The following is a 20402-nucleotide window of genomic DNA, read 5'->3' as shown; positions in this document are numbered from 1 at the left end:
CTTTTTATAAAGGAATATCTGACTTACACATTGTTGACAAACATATTCAAAAACAACAAGGTTGTGCAACATTCAAAGTAAAGCTTGTATACATATTTATAAAAATTTTCTTGGGAGGCACAAGGTCAAAACCCCAAAAGATTAAAGTGGGCTTTACTGAGAAAAGCTCAGTAAAAAACAGGCTGTTATTATTGAGCCCCAGCTTTTTTTTTTTTTTTTTCCAAATCTATAATATGGAGACAACCACACACACACAAATTAGGTCATAAGTGAAGCACGAAAAGCAACATCCACACACTCTGTGATAGAAAGCAGATTTTGAACTGGCCAGCTTGTGCCGGAACATAAATATTGCACCAAATGTACCCGCTAAATACAACAACCCCCTAAGTCTATAATAGCTTATACTCCAACATAGAATATATCTTTATTTAGTTTATATGGGAAATAAAGGGTCTGCAATTCATGAAGCACCAGTAGCATCTGGTGTTTGATAGTTGCTTTGAAGTGAAAGTCTGAATGAATGGCATTGAAGTTTAAAGAAATATAAGAAACAAAGACAAAAACTTTACAAAACAGTTGTTCGATAAAACCATAGCAAAGAAAAACTCCAGCCCCAAAAACATGGAGGCAAACTTTGATCCACTGAACATTTTTAACTGCATTTCTGGTATCTTAAAGAGTCTAGACAGCTTAGCATCTGTGTTGGCATTTACAGTGCTAATTTAGCAGGCCATTTAGTAATCTGTAGAGAAAAAGAATTGCCTGAAGACGACCAAAAAAGGACGGCAATCAGTAGTAGTCAAGGCTGTTCAGAGAAGAACTCCATCTACCAAGGCTCAGCTGTGGATGTGTGGGTGGCTGTCCACAGATGAAGCACTCAGAGGGGCTGCAGCACGTTCCTTCCTGCCTCTGAAGTGGTACTGGCTCCAGATCTCTCCATTTCAGACAACTGCTCAAACACATCCCTGAATACACACAAGATGAGAACAAGTCAGGGTCTTACAGCCAACTCATGCACATGAACACAAACATACAGTCTAATGGCTTAATGTGGTTTACACAAAGACTTAAAGTGACATAAGTTTATCCACCACACCATAACATGGAAAACAAATACAACCTCTGTGCCATTATTGTATGTCTCTATCAAAGAGGACCACGATCCAGCAGTTCCATTATGGGAACAAATGCTACACTGACAAGTTGTTTCAAAACACACATCTGCTTATTCTGCCAACTCACTTGTGCATGTAGAAGAAGATGTATCCACTGCGGTCACGGTCTCGCTGGACAGCTGCTTCCTGTGTGCGCGACACGTCCAGGTCATTGTAGGTCAGCCATGACTGCTTCTTCATGTCATACACGTCACTGATGTAATGGCCTAGAAAACAAACAAAGTTCACACGTGGACACTCGAGTGAGGACAGGTAGTGATGTGCTACAGTATCCAACTGAAAACTACAGCAGGTAATATCACGAGCACGCTAAATGTTGCGCAGAGAGGAAACCAGCTTAGAGCACAGGCAGCAGGTATGATGTTGAATTTCTATCAACTCATCAAACGACTTGAAGTGTGTAAACTTGATAATGCCTCTGACTGAGGAGGAGTTGTACCACAGTGTAATTATCAGGTCAGACAATATTTGACATAATACGTAAAATCAATGTATTTATTATATTACATACAACCATCGAGACCAAATATTAAAATGCACTACTTGTTTCTCTTAACACAAAACGCTCACTGTGCTGCTTGAATTACATTTAAGTGTGTGCTCACCAGAGGAGGAGCTGCTCCCGATGTGACTGACGACACTGATGAGTCTAAAGGAGTTGGCCAAGTCTCCGCTCTGTGGATTACAATGTTGATAAGCAGGTTACTATGAATTAAAGTGGTTCAGTGTATCCACGTATACTGTTTATTATTAGTACAGCTGGAAAGATTTAGCAGGAATGTTGGTAGGTTTGTAGTACATAATATTTGCTTTTCAGTTTATGTGGAAATTTATTATTATTATTTTTAAACTGACTAGCATTTTACTTTTGATCAAGATTGTTCTATTTGTTTAAATGTCAAGGCAGACATTGTGTGGCAGCATGATGTTTAGTACCTCAGCGTTCCTCTTCAGGTTCTCAGCCTCTGCTTCAGTGTACTCCATGTCCAGCACATCCTCGTTGCCAGAGTCATCATCAGAGCACAGCAGCTCAGGCAGAGAGTTGTTAAACTCTGTTGGGCGAAGAGGAGAGTGATACTGGTCAGGGACTTTTGTAGCACAGTGAGTCTGATTAAACAGTGACATTATGTGCTCTGAGCAAATAATGCTGATAAATAATGTCTGATAAACTTCTGCTTTGCACTGGTGTCATCAGCCTGGTGTCTTTCGCTTGTTTAAAAAGGACAATGAGCGTAAAGAATGAAAAGACACTGCAGTGAATTTGTGACATAACTGATTAGCCAGTCAGATTTCTTGAAATTAGCAAAAATGCTCAACATCTCAGTTCATACCTTGCAAACTGAGCTCAGTGGCCCTCTTCAGATCATCATCCTCTCTCATCTCTTGGGCCTCCTGTATGGTGTAAGGTGGAGACAAGGTAAGTGTAAGAATTTTCAACATTGTATATTCACTCAGGTCATGTCTGATGTTCAAAAGGATTATTCGGATTTTTTGAAGTGGGGTTGTAGGGATAGTCAGCGTATTAGCAACAGTAGATGGTTGTCAGCATGCCCCCCAGTTGGGAGAAGCAGATAGGAGTACCAACACAGAAGCAACATAGCGTACTGCTGTGGAGGGTCAGTAGCAAAACATATTTTATCCACTGATTATTGATTAGCACCTTGAAAAAAACTTCAACTATCCCTTTAATGTCTGGTTGCTCATGAAGTCAGTTGCTTCAGTGAGATTAATACTTTGGGTGGATGGTGAAAAGGAAAAATCTGACTTAGCTACAAATTGTGTTTTATTATTTTAATTGCCATCACAATTACTATTTTTAGTCTGCATATTTGATGCACGTAGTTGTTTGACAGCAGTATGGTGCTACAATACAGTGTTGAGATGCAGCACCATTGTTCCGTTCTCAAGAACAGCCCTGCAAATGTCACGTAACCTTTAATCTTACATGCTCCTGGAGGCTCTGGGCCAGGGCCTGCTGTAGCTCCTGTTCTTCCCTCTCCTGATCCAGACTGTACTGCTGGACCCAATCCAGTTCTCCCTGCTGCTGCACACCCTCTGGAGTCTGGTTCTCCTTGTTCTCATCCATGGTCAGGTCCAGAGAATCCAGCACATCTACCCAATATCAACACATACACAGGTCAGTTACCTTAATTCATATTTAAGTATCAAGTCATCTCCACTTCGACACCCATAATAATGACAATTTTACCTTGCTTGAGACTTACATTTCAGCCAGCTCAGTTTTTATTTAAATTCAGAGAGCTACGCTGATTTCAAGCAGCATGTACAATCAAATGACTGATGCAGAATGAGTAAATACATTGTACTATGTTAGGTTCATACTGTACAATCCCTCGATACTAAAAACCCATCTACTGAGAGCTTAATAATGCTTAATAATGTTGCACTACCTGCTGGCTGTTTGGTGTCTGTTTCCAGCAGATCTGTATGATAGGCCAGGTCATGGGCATCTGTGTCTCCAAAGCCTGTGTCAGGACTGCTGGTTGGCTCATCCTCCAGTGGGGGTGGGGCTGAGAGCCCGGCTTCTTGCCGACTCATCTCAAGAACGGCTGCCAGCATTTCGTCATCATTTATGCCACTGAAGTCTGCTGAATCTATCGTTGCTCTCCGCTGGAAACACATAAAACAGTGTCAGAACACCAACAGAGACAAAACAAAGGTGGCTGAATCATAATTGTCGAGGTCTGTGAGCAACTGCTCACCTCTTCTGGTCGGTCGTCGTCATCGGGCAGACAGCTGCTGAGGCGTCGCTTCCGGCTCGCGCTCACCTTTCTGTTAGGTTCTTCTTCACTGTCAGAGTCCACTATGATAGAGGTGCAGCTAGAGTTGGCCACTTTCCCTCCAATCCTTCTACACACAGTCACAAATTCAGGGATTATATTTCCAAGCAAAGTCTGGGGGCACTTTAAGTCCTTTTTAGTCATCCAATATGTGACAGATTTCACACACATTTTATCAAAGAGGCTGAGTACAGAACAAGTTGGAGCACACTTGGGAGTTCAGAACTGGTTGTGGCTAGTGTAAATTTAACACTTCTTTTTCTCTGTTTAACACACTGTAATTATGTAAAAGTCTTGAAGAATTTTCTGTACTTACCGGAGAGGTGCTGTGGAGGAGTTGATTAACGGTGATGTTTTGAGTGTTCTGGACCTTTGAGAACAACAAAGAAAACATTAAGAGGTGTAATTGTTTGCTGCTAGTTCATTAACCATCATCTCTCTGCCAATGAGGCCACATCTAATGGATTCAGGTCAATTACAAAGCTTTTACTTAAAACCCTACTGAGTCTGGGTAATTACATCCTGAGCTATCGAGTGATAGCTCAGGATGTAATTACCCAGACTGTGAAGTGTTTTTTCATACATTTTATTTGAGGGTGTTTAGGATGTCTTACATGGAGGCTTGGGAACTCCAGCCGAGACTAATAGGGGGACGCGTGGATTCAGTGCAGTGGGACAGCAGGGTCAGGTATCGGGGAATCACCACCTGCTGGCCCAGCTTGCTGTTCAGAGACAGCTGAGCGTTAAAGCTGTACCGTTTCAGGTGTAGGATGAGCACTCTGTGGGGAGAAAGATCCATCAGCAATCCAAAAGTAATTTGCTGTTTATGAAGAGCTTCTTTTACTCTAGTGATCAACAAATCTTTACAGGAAATTGGGATTCTAATTGTGGCTGAACAATTGAGCTACTTAGCATTCTATATGTGTGAAATAAAGCAACTCATGATGTATGTGCATTTCACTGTCAGTAGTATATGTGTAGATACCTGGGCAGTTTGCTGAATTTGTGCGTAACAGTAGCTACTTTCCCATTGCACTTTTCACACGAGTACTCAATTTCCTCCATCTGTGAAAGGAAAAGGTAACTCATCATTACCAAAACCATCACATATTCAAACTGTTTATATCTAGTTGAGGGCTGTTTGATTCATATAGGGATAATTATTTTCTAAAGAAGCATTATAAGCTGGAAAACTGAATGCTCAAAGATGAACCCTTCTCACCCTAAAAAAGAGATCCAGAGAATCCTGGATAGAGCGAAGAGGGAGGGTCTTCTTTCTGCGTGGTAGGTCGATGGACAAATCATTGAACTGCTCTCGCTTGGTCACCACCTCACCACAGCTACAAAACAACAAAAAGGTGAAACATACTATTTATTTTCTCCAGATCCACATAACAGATAACAGTTGAGGCAAACACATTAAAAAAGATACATTGTAAGGATAATTTGCAATGATTAAGCAGGAGACAGGCCTCACCCTTTGCAGATGATGGTGTGCTGCACCTCGAATTCCATGTTGACCGCCACAGGGCAGGTGTAGATTCGGGAGGTGTCAACCTCTTCACCAGGCTCTGTCTTGGCTGCAGATGACGTTGCCTCCTGGCCACTCTCAGCCACCACAGAGGACGACGAGGATGCTGCAGCTTCATTTGTCCAGCTCTTGTTCATTTTCTCCACATCGTCCTTTAACTGGTCCAAACACTGGCTCAGGAACTCATGAGCATCCTGGTAAACATTGTGATATGCATGGACTCAACTGAGCACAATTAATAAATTTAAGAGGAAGGTTGTGTACAGATGGGTGACAAATCAAAATAAAAACTAATGTATCAGCTTACATAGACTGATCTGCTCATACTACAGGCTATAAAAGGTGACACTTCTAAAAAGTTTAAGGACTGCTTTATTTTATTTGTGTTTCTATATTTGCACATACTTCAGATAATTAGCAGTTTTGTTTCTGCTTGATGTTTGAGCTAAAGCAGGTAAGAGCTTTACAACAACGCAGCATGACAACCATCTGCAACTACTGCACAAAATCTGCTCTATTAAGATGCTTTTTCTAACCACCAGTAGACCACAACTGCTCTGAACTGTTGATTCTATAGGTAGATCTTACATTCTGCATGTTTCCAGAGAAACGTTCCGCTGTGGATGAGATGGCACTCTTCACTTTCCTCAAGAGGTCCTTTTTTGTCTCTGGACAGCCCACGTCCTTCTTGACCATAAGGTGAGCAAAACGCCTGCAGCCAGTGTATATATCACAGAATAATGTAAAACCTTTAAAAACATTTGTCTTTCTAACTTTTTAACAAGTGTCATAAAATTGCTACAGGCATGTTTAAGAAGGTTTTTGAACAATGAGGTCTGCTAGCAAAACACATGAATTAATAATTTTCCATAAACACATCAAAAATCACACCGTCTTAAGAGCCTAATGTAGTACCTGAGCAATGCATTGATGGGCACCTTCTTCCATGGGATGCTCTGCTTCAGCATGTCATTGGAGAAGGAGGGGAGGCTGAAGAGAGACTGCAGGATGGCGTTCATGTAGCAAGTGTTGCCCAGGTTGGAGAATCTGAAATATTTGAATGAACGGATTAAAAAACTGTTTCATTTCCAGGACTTAGAGACATGGCTTTTATGATGTTACAAATGTTTATGTTTGAAAGCGTAATAGCAAAACAGCCTCTTAAAGACCCATTTTTTTCTTTCTTGATTATAGCTTAGAAGGGGGGTGTGAAATAGCTTTCTGATTTCCCTTGTGAGTCATTTCGGTTCCCAATCTGCAAAGTAACTGCAATCTAGTCTCTACACATAGACCAACTGCTTATGCTCACATTTAGTGCAGCCCATCTGGCTTGTTCTTACCCTTGCAGTGGAGGCTGAGGCTGAGCTAGAGTGGAAGGCCTCTGCTTGTTCCAGCCACTGTAGTCCAGAGAAGGGCGTACCTTCTTGAAAGGAGTGGAGTGATTGGGCAGCATGAGGCTTCTCTTGACTGTGGTGCTCTGTGCTGTGCTGGATGGTCTGGTAGGTGGCGGGGATTTAAAATGTTAGTAAAGATTATACAGACATGAATCACTGGCCTCACCATGATTTGGTTTGTCAGTAATTCTTTCTTCAGTAATCAACAGTCAAATTTGTATAACCATAAAATAAACATGTGCAATAATGCAACTTTATACCATTTTTCACTACATGAAAAAAAGACACCAGAATTATGTTTCACTGCACTGTTCAACTATGCTCATATGAAGATGCAGATGTGTGCTGACTATTTGCATTTAACACCATACCACTACAGAAACTCACCTGTCCAGGAAAGAGTGACTCTGGCTGTAGTCTTTAGTCACAGATCGGCTGCCGTAAAATGACGTTGGCTGAAGGGGAGTTGAACCCAGTGGAGCTGAGGGTAAGGGGAAAGAAATGTGATGAAACATGAAGTCTGTTTCATTCAGCATGCAATGTAAATTCTACTAAATAACTGAAGACAGAACCAGTGATATATAGATGGTGTTGTTGTTGAGTTTGTGATGCAGAAGTTTACCTGATGTCCTGTTCTCCTCTGCTTGCTTCAGCTTGTCTTTGCAGCTCAGGAGAAACTTCCTGGATGGATCCGAAGTAGCTTTGTTGTTGCTAAGGAAATGTATACATATATTTTTTGGGATGTTATGACTGTGGACGAATTTCTAACAAAAAAAACAACAACGATTTGACTGCCATTACCCAAGTAAATAGTATATCTTACACTACTGTTACATATTAACATTAACATACCTGTTTAATTACCAGATGAGGAGAAAAAAATACCACAGACAGTAGATGCTGAGTCTGACAAAAGGCTACAGAAGTCAGGTCATTCCATGTGTATCCAGTACCACTACAGTCCAGTCTAGGCAGTAAGGCATGTAGCTTTTACCTTGAGGAGTCATTTTCCTTGGGGTAGTCCTCAGTCAGGTCACTTTCAGAGTTAAGGAGCCTTTTTCTCTTCTCGCTCCTGAAAAGCAGCGACACATAACAATTTATGTCACTAGCCTGAACTGACCATTCATAAATTGGAGAGAAAGAATGAAGGACAAAAACACAACACCTAAAAATGACAGGTGTCAAAGTTCTCCTGTAGGATAGTCGCATGCAGGAGGATTGCCACAAGGAATACGGGCCGAGGGCTAGTTGTTGTTTCAGTATCAACAAAAACAATAATTTTCCCGTTTTACAATGTCGAGAAAACACTAATCGAATGAGCGAAGCTCTGTAGTAATAATACCAAGCATCATCACCTCAGGTTGTTTAAAAATTATTATCTTCACATGACACAATTTACATAGAATTAGCAACAGGAATTCCCATCACACCTATTCTCAGAGAGTCCAGTGCGAGTGGGAGTGGAGGCAGCTCTGCTCGGGCTGCCCAGGGGCTTCCTCTGTGTGTCCTCCCGGCCTTCTGCACTCTGCCGCCTTGGTGTTGTCTGCAAGATGTTAGGAGTCGGGATATTTAACGCAAATGTAAGGGTACACTCTTCTAAATATTCTTAAGTTAAAAAATGTGTGTTCTTGATCACCTGTCTCTCTCCTGACGGGCTGGTCTCATTTTTTACAGCACGGTTCCCAAAGACACTGAAGTTTGCACTTCCATTAGATGATTTTAAAACTGCAAATTTAAGAAAGAACAAGAATTCAGGACAAAGCTGTGGAAAAAGAAGCTTTGAACCCTGTTTTTTGAGTTAGGGCATTATGAATCCCTTTTCACAAAACACCATCATAATATTTTGGCAGGCAGCGACCAACCACAATATCAACACTGAAAACTGCATAATTTCTTGTTTGTCTGTTTTTATTATTTAGTATGGGTAAAACTTTATTCAACTTGAGCAGTCAGCCCCTCCTTGCCCTGTTCATGCTCTGTCTCACACACAAATACAATGACAAAGTCTGTCTGTCTGTCTCTTCCTCCAACTATGTTTAAGTCCAACTGAAGTCACATTTAGTCATCCATTTTTGTAGTCAAAAATAAAGTTACCATATTTTTCAAAAGCATTGATCATTTTGCTTTGGTTTTGGTTTAAAAAAAAAAAATAAACAAAATAAAAAACACCCACTCTTCCCAGAAGTCTCATTTTCGTCTCAGAGTGTTTGTTTGCATGTGATTGACAGCAGCGGACCAGCTGCCACAGTGTCAGTGTTACACCATAGACAATGACAAAGTAAACAAACTTGTGTGTTTTTCACTTAACCACATGGCACAAAGGTGTGAACACAAACTGTGTATACTGTGCATGCCCGTTCTCCAGCCTTTGCCACCTTTGGCTCAACAAAATCCAGGAAAAACCCTGAATATGACGCTAGCTGTGAACTTTTCCTCTATGAATGTTTCTTTTGTTGCTCATTTAACAAGCTAAGGTAGACAAGATGTGTGTTCTTGTTTGAGAGTTACGAAGGAGGAGACTTTCACAGGTAATTTGGGCTGTTGTTCAATGTCTGTGGCTCTTGTGTTGTTGGCGCATTACTGTGTAATGCAATTTTTTATTGGTTGCATCAAAATAACCATCATGCAACCCCCAAAACACATAAAATTAAAGAAATAAATTTCTTCCTTCTGGTTTCTGTTTTTTTTTTTTTTTTTGCAAAGCAGACCTCAGGGCAAGTGGTTTACAGCGCAAATATGTATGTTGTAGTAAACAGAATATTTCATTTCACTTGGATTTTAAAACGACTAACAAGTTTTACTTGAAATGAGCCAAAAACATGTGCAACAGTGCTCAACATCAAAATGTGTGGCAGTTGTTTAAGAGTTGTGACTGTCATCTGTTAGAATTTAAGAAATGTCTGTCTGCAATGTATCAATGTTCATGCATACAAAGCTAAGTATAAGCCCTGAGAAATGCTGCCCTAAAATTGTGCAAATGTCTACCAACTCAACATTACTGTCATATATACAAAAAGAGTGACTTTATGCTTTGCAAAATTATCACTAGATAAACTAAAATACAGATAGGATATAACTGTCAACATCACAAGTAAGAAATACGTTCCTTTGGTTAACATCATTTACTTTATCGTGCTGTGTGAACCATCAACAATGCATCTCAAGTTCTTAAAAAGAGTAGTGGTGTAATTACTTGTCTTGCCCTGCTTCAGCTTTTCCAGGTATTCTTTAGTCCTCTGAACCAAAGTTGGGGGCATCTTATCCAAGATGATGACACTGTTGTCCTTCAAAGTCAGCATGATTCGGTTCAAATTCTGGCTGATGGTCTTCACGTTCTGGTTCAGCTGATGGCATTAAAACAATACAAGATAGTAAAATTAATTTCCTGATTGCAGTTTTATTTATTTATTTTGTATTTCCTATAAATAACTACAACTGCATAGTGCAAATTACTAATTTGTTACTTGATCAAATTATATTTTCCCCAAGGCATTTATGACATTAGGAAAATGAGTAGAGCATCATGTGAAAAGGATCCTGGTCCTGGCTCAGAGCCAGGACAAGGACCACACGCACGTTATCAGTCACATTTTATGTGCCCTAGAGTCTAGGGCCTAGACCACTGATCCACCAAAACCTTTTTGTCTTTCTTTTATGAAATCATTCACTGGTGTGTCTCATACCATGTATCCTCTGAAGACTTCAAAGGTGGCATTAAAAAGTTTACAGCTTGCCCTTTGCAGAGGGTGGCACTTGTCAGAATGCCTATAGACATGTCAAAGCACTCCTGCAGCAGCAGAATCCACCTCTCCACTCTCTAACCACTTGCTTTATATTAACCTTTTTTTTTTTATTTTACTTTAGACAGATACATAAAGTAATTACTCTTGTTGGAAGGCTTTTACTGCACTGTATCAGTGCATGTAATTTAATGAGTTGCTGTCGGCTCAAATAACGTTATCTTCTCCTCACCTGTCTTTTGTTTCCTCCGCTCTGCTTCGTCTGTGGAGGAGTTCCCCCTCCCTCCCCACCACCCACTCGTATTCCACAAAGACCCAGGTCCAGACACCATTTCAATAAATCTCTATAACCAAATACCTGCACATGAACGTACGTAAATTTTAAAAAGCCTGGCTGTTTACTTCCATGCAAACCCCTAAATTTGATGGCCAAGGTACAATTTTGGTGGCCCAAAAGTAAACTTATGTAAATACACAAGAAAATGTATCAAATATCAAACTGGACATAGATACTACTTCAGAATCAAAAGCAATGTTTTAGCAGCTGCACCCTTTATTGAATCGATACAAACTGAACAAAACGAACAATACCTGGAATATTTTAGAGGCTCCGCCAGAGTTGAATCTAAGACAGAGGTTGACTTTGTTGTCCTTCTCCAAAATCTCAAAAGTTCCCTCTTTCCACCTGGTGGTACCCTGGTCCATGCTGGTAAAGCGGATCTTAACAGCGCCACCGCTGGAGAGTTTGGGCACTATGGTTGCCATGGCTTACTATCCAGATGGAGCACTTTGGAGGCTGGGGCTCGTGATCAGACAAATCCTAAACAAGAGGGAACGTAAATGAACTATGTCAGTAAAAACACCATGTGTCATTTATAACCCACTGTCTCTATTTAGTCTATACAGAGTAGATTATTTGTTAGTGATAGACCGATAACATCATTTTAAGATCATCAGCATCGGCCGATGCCTGCATTCATGAGTCTGAATAAACAAAAAATGTATACAGACTTGTCAGAGACAATGCACAGTTCTTATTTTCATATATTTTTCTGTGTTCAAGCGAATAATATATTAGTGTTAAAAGATATTAGTTGGGATCAAAACAAAGAAGATGATGCTGGGTATTACTATGTTTTTTTTAACTTATTACTACTTATGCACGTTTAGACTTTTTTTGCTCGGGGAGATGCTGCTTTATTTTTCACTCATAAGTTGTTGTTTTTCTTTTACAAAGTTTAGTTTTTTGAATACCTGTGAACACTTATTTGGTCAATATATTTTTTTAAATCAAAAATAAACAGAGTGCAGCTCTTTTAAGATCTAAGCTTAAACAATGCAGACAATAACATTAGTGTTCAATGTTCACTTATGTTGAGCAATTGTGTCTTATTTATTATTAAATTGTTGTATTTTTTTAATGCAAAGCAAAAAAACAAAAACAAAAAACAACTAGATATGGGCAATATATCCATCAGCCCCCCTCCTATCGGTGACCCACTATTATTAATGCCATGCTTTAACCATATCAATGCCACCAAATTATTGTAATTACTGCCATTGTTCCAAATAGAGATGGTAAGGTGATGAGCCCAATGATGAACCTTAATGATTAATAATACAATTCACTTTATTAGTCATTGTAGGCATATAATGATTATGTCTGGTAACTATCAGAACCTGCAGCAACAGAAAAGATAAACAGACAAGACAGATACTATATAACTATATATAATAAATAAATGAATGTGAAATAAATCATCAGCGCTAGTAGGCACAGCCTACTAAAATGACAAATGACTTGCTTAGTTTGCACTACGTTACTCAAATAACGTGACAAATAAAAAACAATTACCTAACGTTAATAACACAATTAAGCTAGCCTGCTATGGCCACCGCTTCACTACTGAGCGGTTGTTTAAAGTCACAACAAACTCCAAGTTAACCACGAGCAACATATCACAACAGCTAACACGGGACAAACATGCTTTAATGGCTCATCGTATCTTAACAGGCAATACACTTGCGGCGAACAGAGATGAATTTCTAAAAAGTCGGGGGACTCACGCCACTTATGTTAGCTGGCTAGCGGTTCCATTAGGACACAGTAAAACCTGGTCTGCATTAGCTATCAAACTAGCCCAATGGCCAATCTGTATCTCGGCAGCAAAGACAGGCGAAGGTGCATGACACAGTGCGACCGGCGCTCGTTACTTCTTAACGTTATTCTGACAAGACGAACAGTCAAAAAATGTGCAAAGGCAGTAAAGTTACGAAGAGCCTGCCAGGGTGACACCACGGACAAGCTGAATGTCTGGGATGCTAATAATGTCGTCCCATCATCTACAGACGTTGAATGGATGGAGGAGGCCGACATTAGCAAGTCGGCTAGCAGGCTAGCTGCACCTAGCTAACTGGCTAATTTGCCTGATTGTAATTTGGTGATGAAAACACTGTCACAGTTTGATTACATCGTCGTAGTTTTTTACCTGTCGATGATATGTGCTCGTCTTTAAACTTTTCGATCACAGTATCGTTTTCGTAGGTCCTCCGAGGACAGAAAGTTTGTTTTGCCGGCATTCACCTGCTCCCCAGTACGTCTGTTGTTGACAGCGCACCCGCACACGACGCCTCACAACACTGCGCGATGATGGCGGGAATGTGAAAATTTACAACGGAAATAATAACCGAGAGTACGTCGGATGGTCCCCTCGCGATATTTGAAGTAATTGTATTTAGGTTGCCTCCATTACTGAAGAAAAAATGGCTACTGGATTGACTATGTTATATGATATGTAGCGTCTTGTTTTGAGCCGTCGATTGTGTTGTCGACATTTATGAATGTGAAAATTAACGATTTTTTATCCTGTTATGTCAATGAAGTTATGTTGCTTGTAATGATTATTTTCGTGCGTACTTGATTCATTTTGTCAGGGCAGTGAGATAGCAGCTAGCTTGGGCTAGCTGCTCGTACTGTGCGTTAGTTACGCCAACTTTGTTTCATTGTAGCCGCTTTAGTTTACCACTGACGTTACACCACACTGCAGCGGGCAAAGTAGTTTTTAACAACATATTGGACAAACAAAGAGCTTCAGAGAATGCTGGCGACGGGAGCGGTGAGTATCTAACTTAACAGCATACGTTACTGTACGGTGCCAACAGTGTGAACATACATTTTCCACCTTTGTTTTCCATTGTATTGCTTTAAGGATGTCGAAACCAGCTCATTCAACATTGCCTGACAGTATCATAGATGTGTTCTGCATTATTTCCAACTTTCAGTTCGAGCATTATACTATTTAAATTGATGGAAATATTCCGACCGAAGGCTCCATTCTGTCAAGTGACATAAGTCTCCATGTCTTCTACATAAATGTATTCACATTTCCCGAAATGCAACCTGACACATGTGGTGTGTTTCGAAACCTAGGGATCTTAAAGGGTCTCAAAACGTGTTTTAGGGTCTGGCTTTGATTATTAAGCCAGAGCCTATTCATTACCAGTAACGGCAGGATGAAGCTGTTTACTTCCATACAGTCAGATAGGACGATACGCAAAATTGCAAATAATCTCCTTTCTCGTTCCATCATCTTGAAATATAGTATGTATCCAATGTTTAATTACATAGTGATGATGAATGCATTTATTTATTATTTTCCCTTCCTCTTACAGGCTGTAACTAATGTCACAGCCCTGGCCCAGGTAGACCGGGAGAAGATCTACCAATGGATCAATGAGTTGTCCAGTCCAGAGACCAGAGAAAATGCCTTGCTGGAGCTAAGCAAGAAACGCGAGTCCGTGCCAGACCTGGCACCGATGCTCTGGCACTCTTGTGGCACCATTGCTGCCCTGTTACAAGTATGGTCCATGTCCCATTCCCAGTTGCAATTAACTAATGTGTTTGTTCATTATATCTGTTGTGTGGCCTTGATGTTAGATTTAACAGATTTCTTTCCTTGTCTTATTTCTTTCTGTTTTTAGGAAATAGTGAACATCTATCCATCTATTAATCCGCCTACACTTACGGCTCACCAGTCTAACAGAGTGTGCAATGCCCTGGCTCTTTTGCAGTGTGTTGCCTCACACCCAGAGACACGGTAATGGAGAGTTTAGTATCATAGAAAATTGCTGTTTTGTTTTTTTTGTACAGATTTGTCTTTTGGTGTTTGTTGTAATGTTAGTGATGAGTTAACTTATTAAAATTTCTTTTATTTCTTTGTTCCTTATCAGGTCAGCTTTTCTTGCTGCTCATATCCCTCTTTTCCTTTACCCTTTTTTACACACTGTGAGCAAAACACGGCCGTTTGAGTACCTGCGACTTACCAGCCTTGGAGTCATAGGTAACCTTTACTCCATCTTAGCCATTGTATTTCATGATTGAGGTTAATTGCCATAAAACTGTCATCACCTTTCCATCAATCTGTCTCCTTGTGTTTACTGCAGGTGCCTTGGTGAAAACCGATGAACAAGAAGTGATTAACTTCCTCCTCACCACTGAAATCATCCCGCTGTGTCTTCGCATCATGGAATCTGGGAGCGAGCTGTCAAAGACGGTACCTAACTGTTCCAGCTGCTTTTCCACCAGTCTAACTGATATATTCCCAAACTTGACTGTTGCCATACAGCCAAGGTTCAAACCTGTGTTGCAATGTTTTCCCTCTTCATCTATCTGTTACCCTGTTAAAAAATCCTAATCTTTTTCCTGATTAAAAAAACAAACAAACAAAAGAGTCTGAAAAAAAGACCAAATCTAATGCGAGTCATTTCTCCCAACCAGCTGCTTTCCATTGAGATTCATGTGTATGTATCACTGCTGTAGTGCCAGCTATACTAGAGCTGGCCAATATGGCCAAAACTATGAGTATTTCCTTATCAATTAGTACCGATTTTTGTCATGATATGTAATGTGATGTTTCCAATTTGAAGAGTGTCCTGATGATTGTAAATGGATTGCATTTTATAGTGTCTTTCTGGTCTACTAACCACTCAAAATGCTTTACAACACATGGTACATTCAACCATTCACACACACACAGAGCAATTTAGGGTTCAGTATCTTGCCCAAGGACACTCTGACATGCAGACTGAAGGAGCTGGGGATCGAACCTGTGACCTCCTGATTAGTGAATGAACTGTACCTTTGACGGTTTCAGTGCCTTACAGGTTGTGACTTCAGGTAACATGTCACCATTCTTCACTTCATTTTGTTCGGCAGGTTGCTACTTTCATACTGCAGAAGATCCTGCTGGATGACACAGGACTGGCTTATATATGTCAGACATATGAACGTTTCTCCCACGTGGCCATGATCCTTGTAAGTGTCCCCCGTGAAAATTTATGATAATTTACCATCTTAGTATCTCTGCACAGTGTGACATTGATTATAAGAGAATACCCTTGTCATTGCGTTGTTTTCATCTGTTTCTTTGCAGGGCAAAATGGTGCTTCAGCTCTCTAAAGAACCATCAGCTCGTCTGTTGAAGCATGTTGTTCGCTGCTACCTTCGCCTCTCAGATAATCTCAGGTACAACAGTGTTGCAGAGATACAGTATACTGTATGTGGTCACATGATTCAACTTTGGCTCTTAACTGAGTAGTGATCTGTATAAGATGAGCTCTCTTGTGACCCTGTCAACTTCTGTCAGGGTAGAGAATATGACTGAATAATTTCATGATCAGTCCTTGCCACTAGGAGGAGTCATGCCATAAATACAGTGTGTGTCAACTCAGTTAAATGGCTCCTCAGCCTGTGGTTGGATCATAATGTTTGCAAACTAATTGCAACAATTAGTCAACGATCAGAAAATTGATTTGTAATACCATTCTGATAATGAATTTTCAATGAGGTTTTAATATTTGGTGGTTACAGCCTGACAGTGCTAATTCTTTTCTCCACTTTATATAATGTCAGATGGATTTTTTTGCCCTTTTTGTTTATTGGCAGAATCCACGAAAGCAATTTAAAAATATTGATTTGAGTTTTGGCACTTTCTGATGGGCTTTTCTGCATTTTTACACAGGTGAAAAAAATATTATACTTAAATTGTACTTTTTGAAGAATGCACTAAGTACACTTTGTGGTATTTTTGCCGCCTTCAAGTGTCAGTGTACACAAGTAGTCCTTGAGTACCACTTGAGTACAACTTGAGTAATACTTGAGTGTAAGTAGTTGCTAAATTGGCACAACTTTTTATAAACTTTAAGTGTACTGAAGTCCACCAGTGAAGATCAGGATCCACGAGCATTCAAAACACAACACACTTGCAGTACAATTGTATTATATCACCAATATTTTGGAAATATATTTCAAATGAAGTGAAATTAAAATACACTTTAATTAAGCATGCTAGTAGTGTATTGCAAAGGACTTGAAAATAGGTATACTTTTAAAACAGTTTATTACGTGTACAAGTATTTGTAATTTATTGCACTTTTTAAAAGTCCATTTTTTAATACACTTACAAAAAAGCACACTTTTTTAGAAAGTATAGAAAATTAATGTGATTTGTGACATGTGGTATCCTTTCCTCAGAGCCAGAGAAGCCCTGCGTCAGTGTCTGCCAGACCAGCTGAAAGATAGCACCTTCGCGCAGGTGCTGAAGGACGACACCACCACCAAACGCTGGCTGGCACAGTTAGTCAAGAACCTGCAGGAGGGCCAAGTCACCGATGCTCGAGGCATCCCTCTGGCTCCGCAGTGATGGGAACAGAGTGCGTGTTCACGGCTGACACAGAGGGACTCTCTTATCACTGTCTAGATTTTGTATTTTGCCAAATGTGGTGCTGAGACTGCCTGCAAAGTGAAGGGACATAATAGAGGAAGTTTTTTTTTCTTTCAGATAGATGGGTTGATTTACATCAGTATGTCACCTCCACACATGAGGTCACTGTCACACCTGAAGATCTGTTTTTTATGAGCCAGCCAATGCTGACATCAGTATTTGAGAATAATTCAATAATGATATATTGGCTGGGAAGTGTTTTGATGTTTTTGGCAAGTATCCTGAGAATTGGTTTATAGTGATAAAGACATGTCTTGGTTGGATATTTCATAGTAAAAAGACTTCACTATCACAGCAACAGTGAATTCTGAACAGTAAACTGAAAATTACAAATACCAGAAAATTGTACATTAAAATGCAACCTGTAAATCATTTAATGCTGCAATTAACCACACCACAATGTCAACATATCAATACTGACATATCAATGATAAGTCAGTATACAATTTTAATATCAGCTCTTCCAAAATGTCAGTCAGCTCTGCTCTTTTGCCGTTTATCACTGTCAGTATTTGTAACATTCCACCTCATCATAGGAGCAATTATTTTTAGCTTCTTGCATTTCAAATAAGACTTTTTAATCTTCTTCATGACTGGTTGTGTCTTTTTTTCTTTTGCTAAGCCTCTGTGGACTGATACTGCAGTATATGCAACCGTTTAGTAATATAGTGGATGTAGTTTTATGTTTTTACTGGTTTTGTATTTGCTGGACCAGTTATACACAAGATTGTCCAGAGTGAAATCTCAGAAGCTGGTCTTGTTGAAGATTTTTCATAAATAAACAGTTTTCCACCCAAATTAAGTTATTAATTGCCATGTTGACATGTGGTAAGAGGACCTGCGTTCAGTCTTATTCACTAGAAAGACAGAGTGACATTGATTTTGAAGGACATATTTGTCTATGTTTTTTGGAGCCTGTGGTAGGAAAAGTTATCCATCGTAGCATCACAAAGTATATGTGTATGTTTAATAACAATTGCACTGACAGTGTATATAAACTGCATATACTACAGTATATGTGTACATATACATTATATAACAATATGAAATAGTCATTTGAGTTGAAAGGATAGGAATGCATCCATTTATTCTCTATTCTCGCTTTCCCTGTGCAAGGTTTGGGAGGCTGGTTGCTATCCCAGCATGCATTGAGCACACTCACATATGTGCCAGTTTAGAGTGTTTGTTAACCTATTGTGCATGTCTTTGTCTTTCCATTAAAGTTAGAAAAATAGTGAACAGTTAGGGAAGTACTCAGGTTTTTTACTTAAGTTAAAGTTGCAATACCAAAGCGTAGAAATACTCTGTGCTGCATTTGAAATTTTCCTGAATTCAAAGAATAAAAAGTAAAAGTACTCATTTTGCAGAATGGCACAATTCAGAATAATGTATATTGTTGGATTATGATAATTGATGAATTAATGTACATCAGACATGTAGCTGGTAGATGTAGGCCACTTTTTATTTATTTCTATTTTATATATATTGAGATTATTGAGTAGCTTGCAAACCTCCCCCTGTGGATCAATAAAGTCGTATCTGTTGATAACATTTTGTAGCATTTACCACTATCTGGAAAGTAAAGTTAGCAAATGTAGCACAGCAAAAAGTACAATATTTCCCCCTGACATGTAGTGAAGTAGATGTGTAAAGTGGCAGAAAATTGAAATAGTCAAGTCAAGTACAAATTGGTCGATAGTACTGGAGTAGGCTACAATAGTTGTGCAAATGTACTTAGTTTCTAAAAAAATAGTCCAAAAGCAAAACATTTTTAATTTAGAATTAAACCAGAAGTGCAAATCTTCAAAACTAAAGCTGAGGTCAGGGGGTGTTTTTTTTTTTTTCTTGACAAACTGACTAAAATGATGAATCCAAACTGTAGCCAATTAATTTCTGTCAATTAACTTTTGTTTTCAACTCTATATTAGTAGCTCAGGTGAGCAGTGTTTGGATGAGGTGTCATCTTCACCAGTGATGCTGTGAAGAGTTTTTCATTGCAGGATATTTCAATAAGAGTTTTTATATTATTTTTAAGTTAGGTTCATTCTAAGTCAGTCAGATGAGAAAGTGGCTCACCTGTGCACACTGAGTACTCCATCTAACAGTACCTCAGACTGCACTGATGAGCACTCACTTCCTTTTACCGGAACATTAACAGATTGTTGCCCCCATCAGTTCCATTATCCTCACAAGGACTGAGATGGGCATCATGCATCGCGGAAACACCGACGCTCAAGCCGTCCATTTGTGAGCAAATCTGATCCCCACAGGAGATGTTCCTGAGAATGCATTGTGTGTTTTTGTCTGTTGACCTTTTATGAGGAATGAGCTACAGGAGCTGAAGTCATTAGAGGTCCAGGGAGCCTTTCAAATAGAAAAGTACATCAGAGTGATTGGGTCAGGAATGGGGAAAATGATTTTTTTCATCCACAGTGCCGGCATCCAATATTCACCCATGATTTGTTTGCATGTTAAAACAAGTTCAAAGTATTATCATTACATTTTTACACACTTGTTGGAAAGTGGAGAGATTCAAATTAAAGTTGGCATTGTAATAGAAATCGCATGTAAAGCATTGTCTGCCGATCAAGGCTCTGCTCTGCAGCGTGTGGCACGCTGCCAAGCTCTACAGTGTCGTCCTTCAGCCGTCTTTATTCAGATGATTGCAACCCTCAGCTGTTATCAGATATCAGATTTAGATTTAGAGTTTTATCAAGTTGAAGTGGGATTATTAAAAAGTACTTTGTTGACTTGTGGTTAATTCTGCAGAGAATTTTTTTTCATGCACAATATGCACTTTTCATTGTTTTATGAATTGGCTTCTTTCCAGAACAGACCTTTTCCCAGTATTGTGTTCCCTGTTATCAGTGCTGATACAGAAACATTAGAGTCGCTCTGCAGAGCAGTCACCCAGAGGATGATGGAGAAAGACAGACAGAGTGAAGCAGACTAAGGGAACTGACCTTCCACCACATG

General features: G+C 39.6%; 2 protein-coding genes across 2 annotated transcripts; one reads left to right on the top strand and one right to left on the bottom strand.

Moving 5' to 3' along the window:
* Positions 1 to 196: 196 nt before the first annotated feature.
* usp37 (ubiquitin specific peptidase 37) lies at positions 197 to 13269 on the bottom strand. The gene is made up of 24 exons (XM_041950216.1): positions 13134 to 13269; positions 11236 to 11464; positions 10098 to 10248; positions 8541 to 8629; positions 8335 to 8447; positions 7899 to 7976; positions 7527 to 7615; positions 7292 to 7385; positions 6851 to 7006; positions 6426 to 6557; positions 6099 to 6222; positions 5457 to 5704; positions 5202 to 5319; positions 4965 to 5044; positions 4594 to 4758; positions 4296 to 4349; positions 3902 to 4049; positions 3590 to 3809; positions 3124 to 3290; positions 2510 to 2570; positions 2115 to 2230; positions 1784 to 1853; positions 1246 to 1384; positions 197 to 968 (listed from the first exon to the last, which is right to left on the bottom strand). Exons 2-24 carry the CDS (start codon positions 11407 to 11409, stop codon positions 881 to 883), a joined length of 2874 nt encoding a protein of 957 aa, XP_041806150.1. The 5' UTR covers positions 11410 to 11464; positions 13134 to 13269; the 3' UTR covers positions 197 to 880.
* Positions 13270 to 13403: 134 nt separating this feature from the next.
* Positions 13404 to 18012, top strand: LOC121616145 (CCR4-NOT transcription complex subunit 9-like). Its single transcript, XM_041950807.1, has 8 exons — positions 13404 to 13760; positions 14317 to 14502; positions 14626 to 14741; positions 14875 to 14984; positions 15088 to 15197; positions 15860 to 15958; positions 16077 to 16168; positions 17177 to 18012. The coding sequence occupies exons 1-8, from the start codon at positions 13743 to 13745 to the stop codon at positions 17343 to 17345; spliced, it is 900 nt and encodes a 299-aa protein (XP_041806741.1). The 5' UTR covers positions 13404 to 13742; the 3' UTR covers positions 17346 to 18012.
* Positions 18013 to 20402: the final 2390 nt, after the last annotated feature.

This window comes from Chelmon rostratus, chromosome 13 (assembly GCF_017976325.1).
Source record: "Chelmon rostratus isolate fCheRos1 chromosome 13, fCheRos1.pri, whole genome shotgun sequence".
NCBI classification, from domain to species: domain Eukaryota; kingdom Metazoa; phylum Chordata; class Actinopteri; order Chaetodontiformes; family Chaetodontidae; genus Chelmon; species Chelmon rostratus.
The sequence above is the reverse complement of the archived record's forward strand: the minus strand, read 5'-3'. Positions and strand labels throughout refer to the sequence as shown.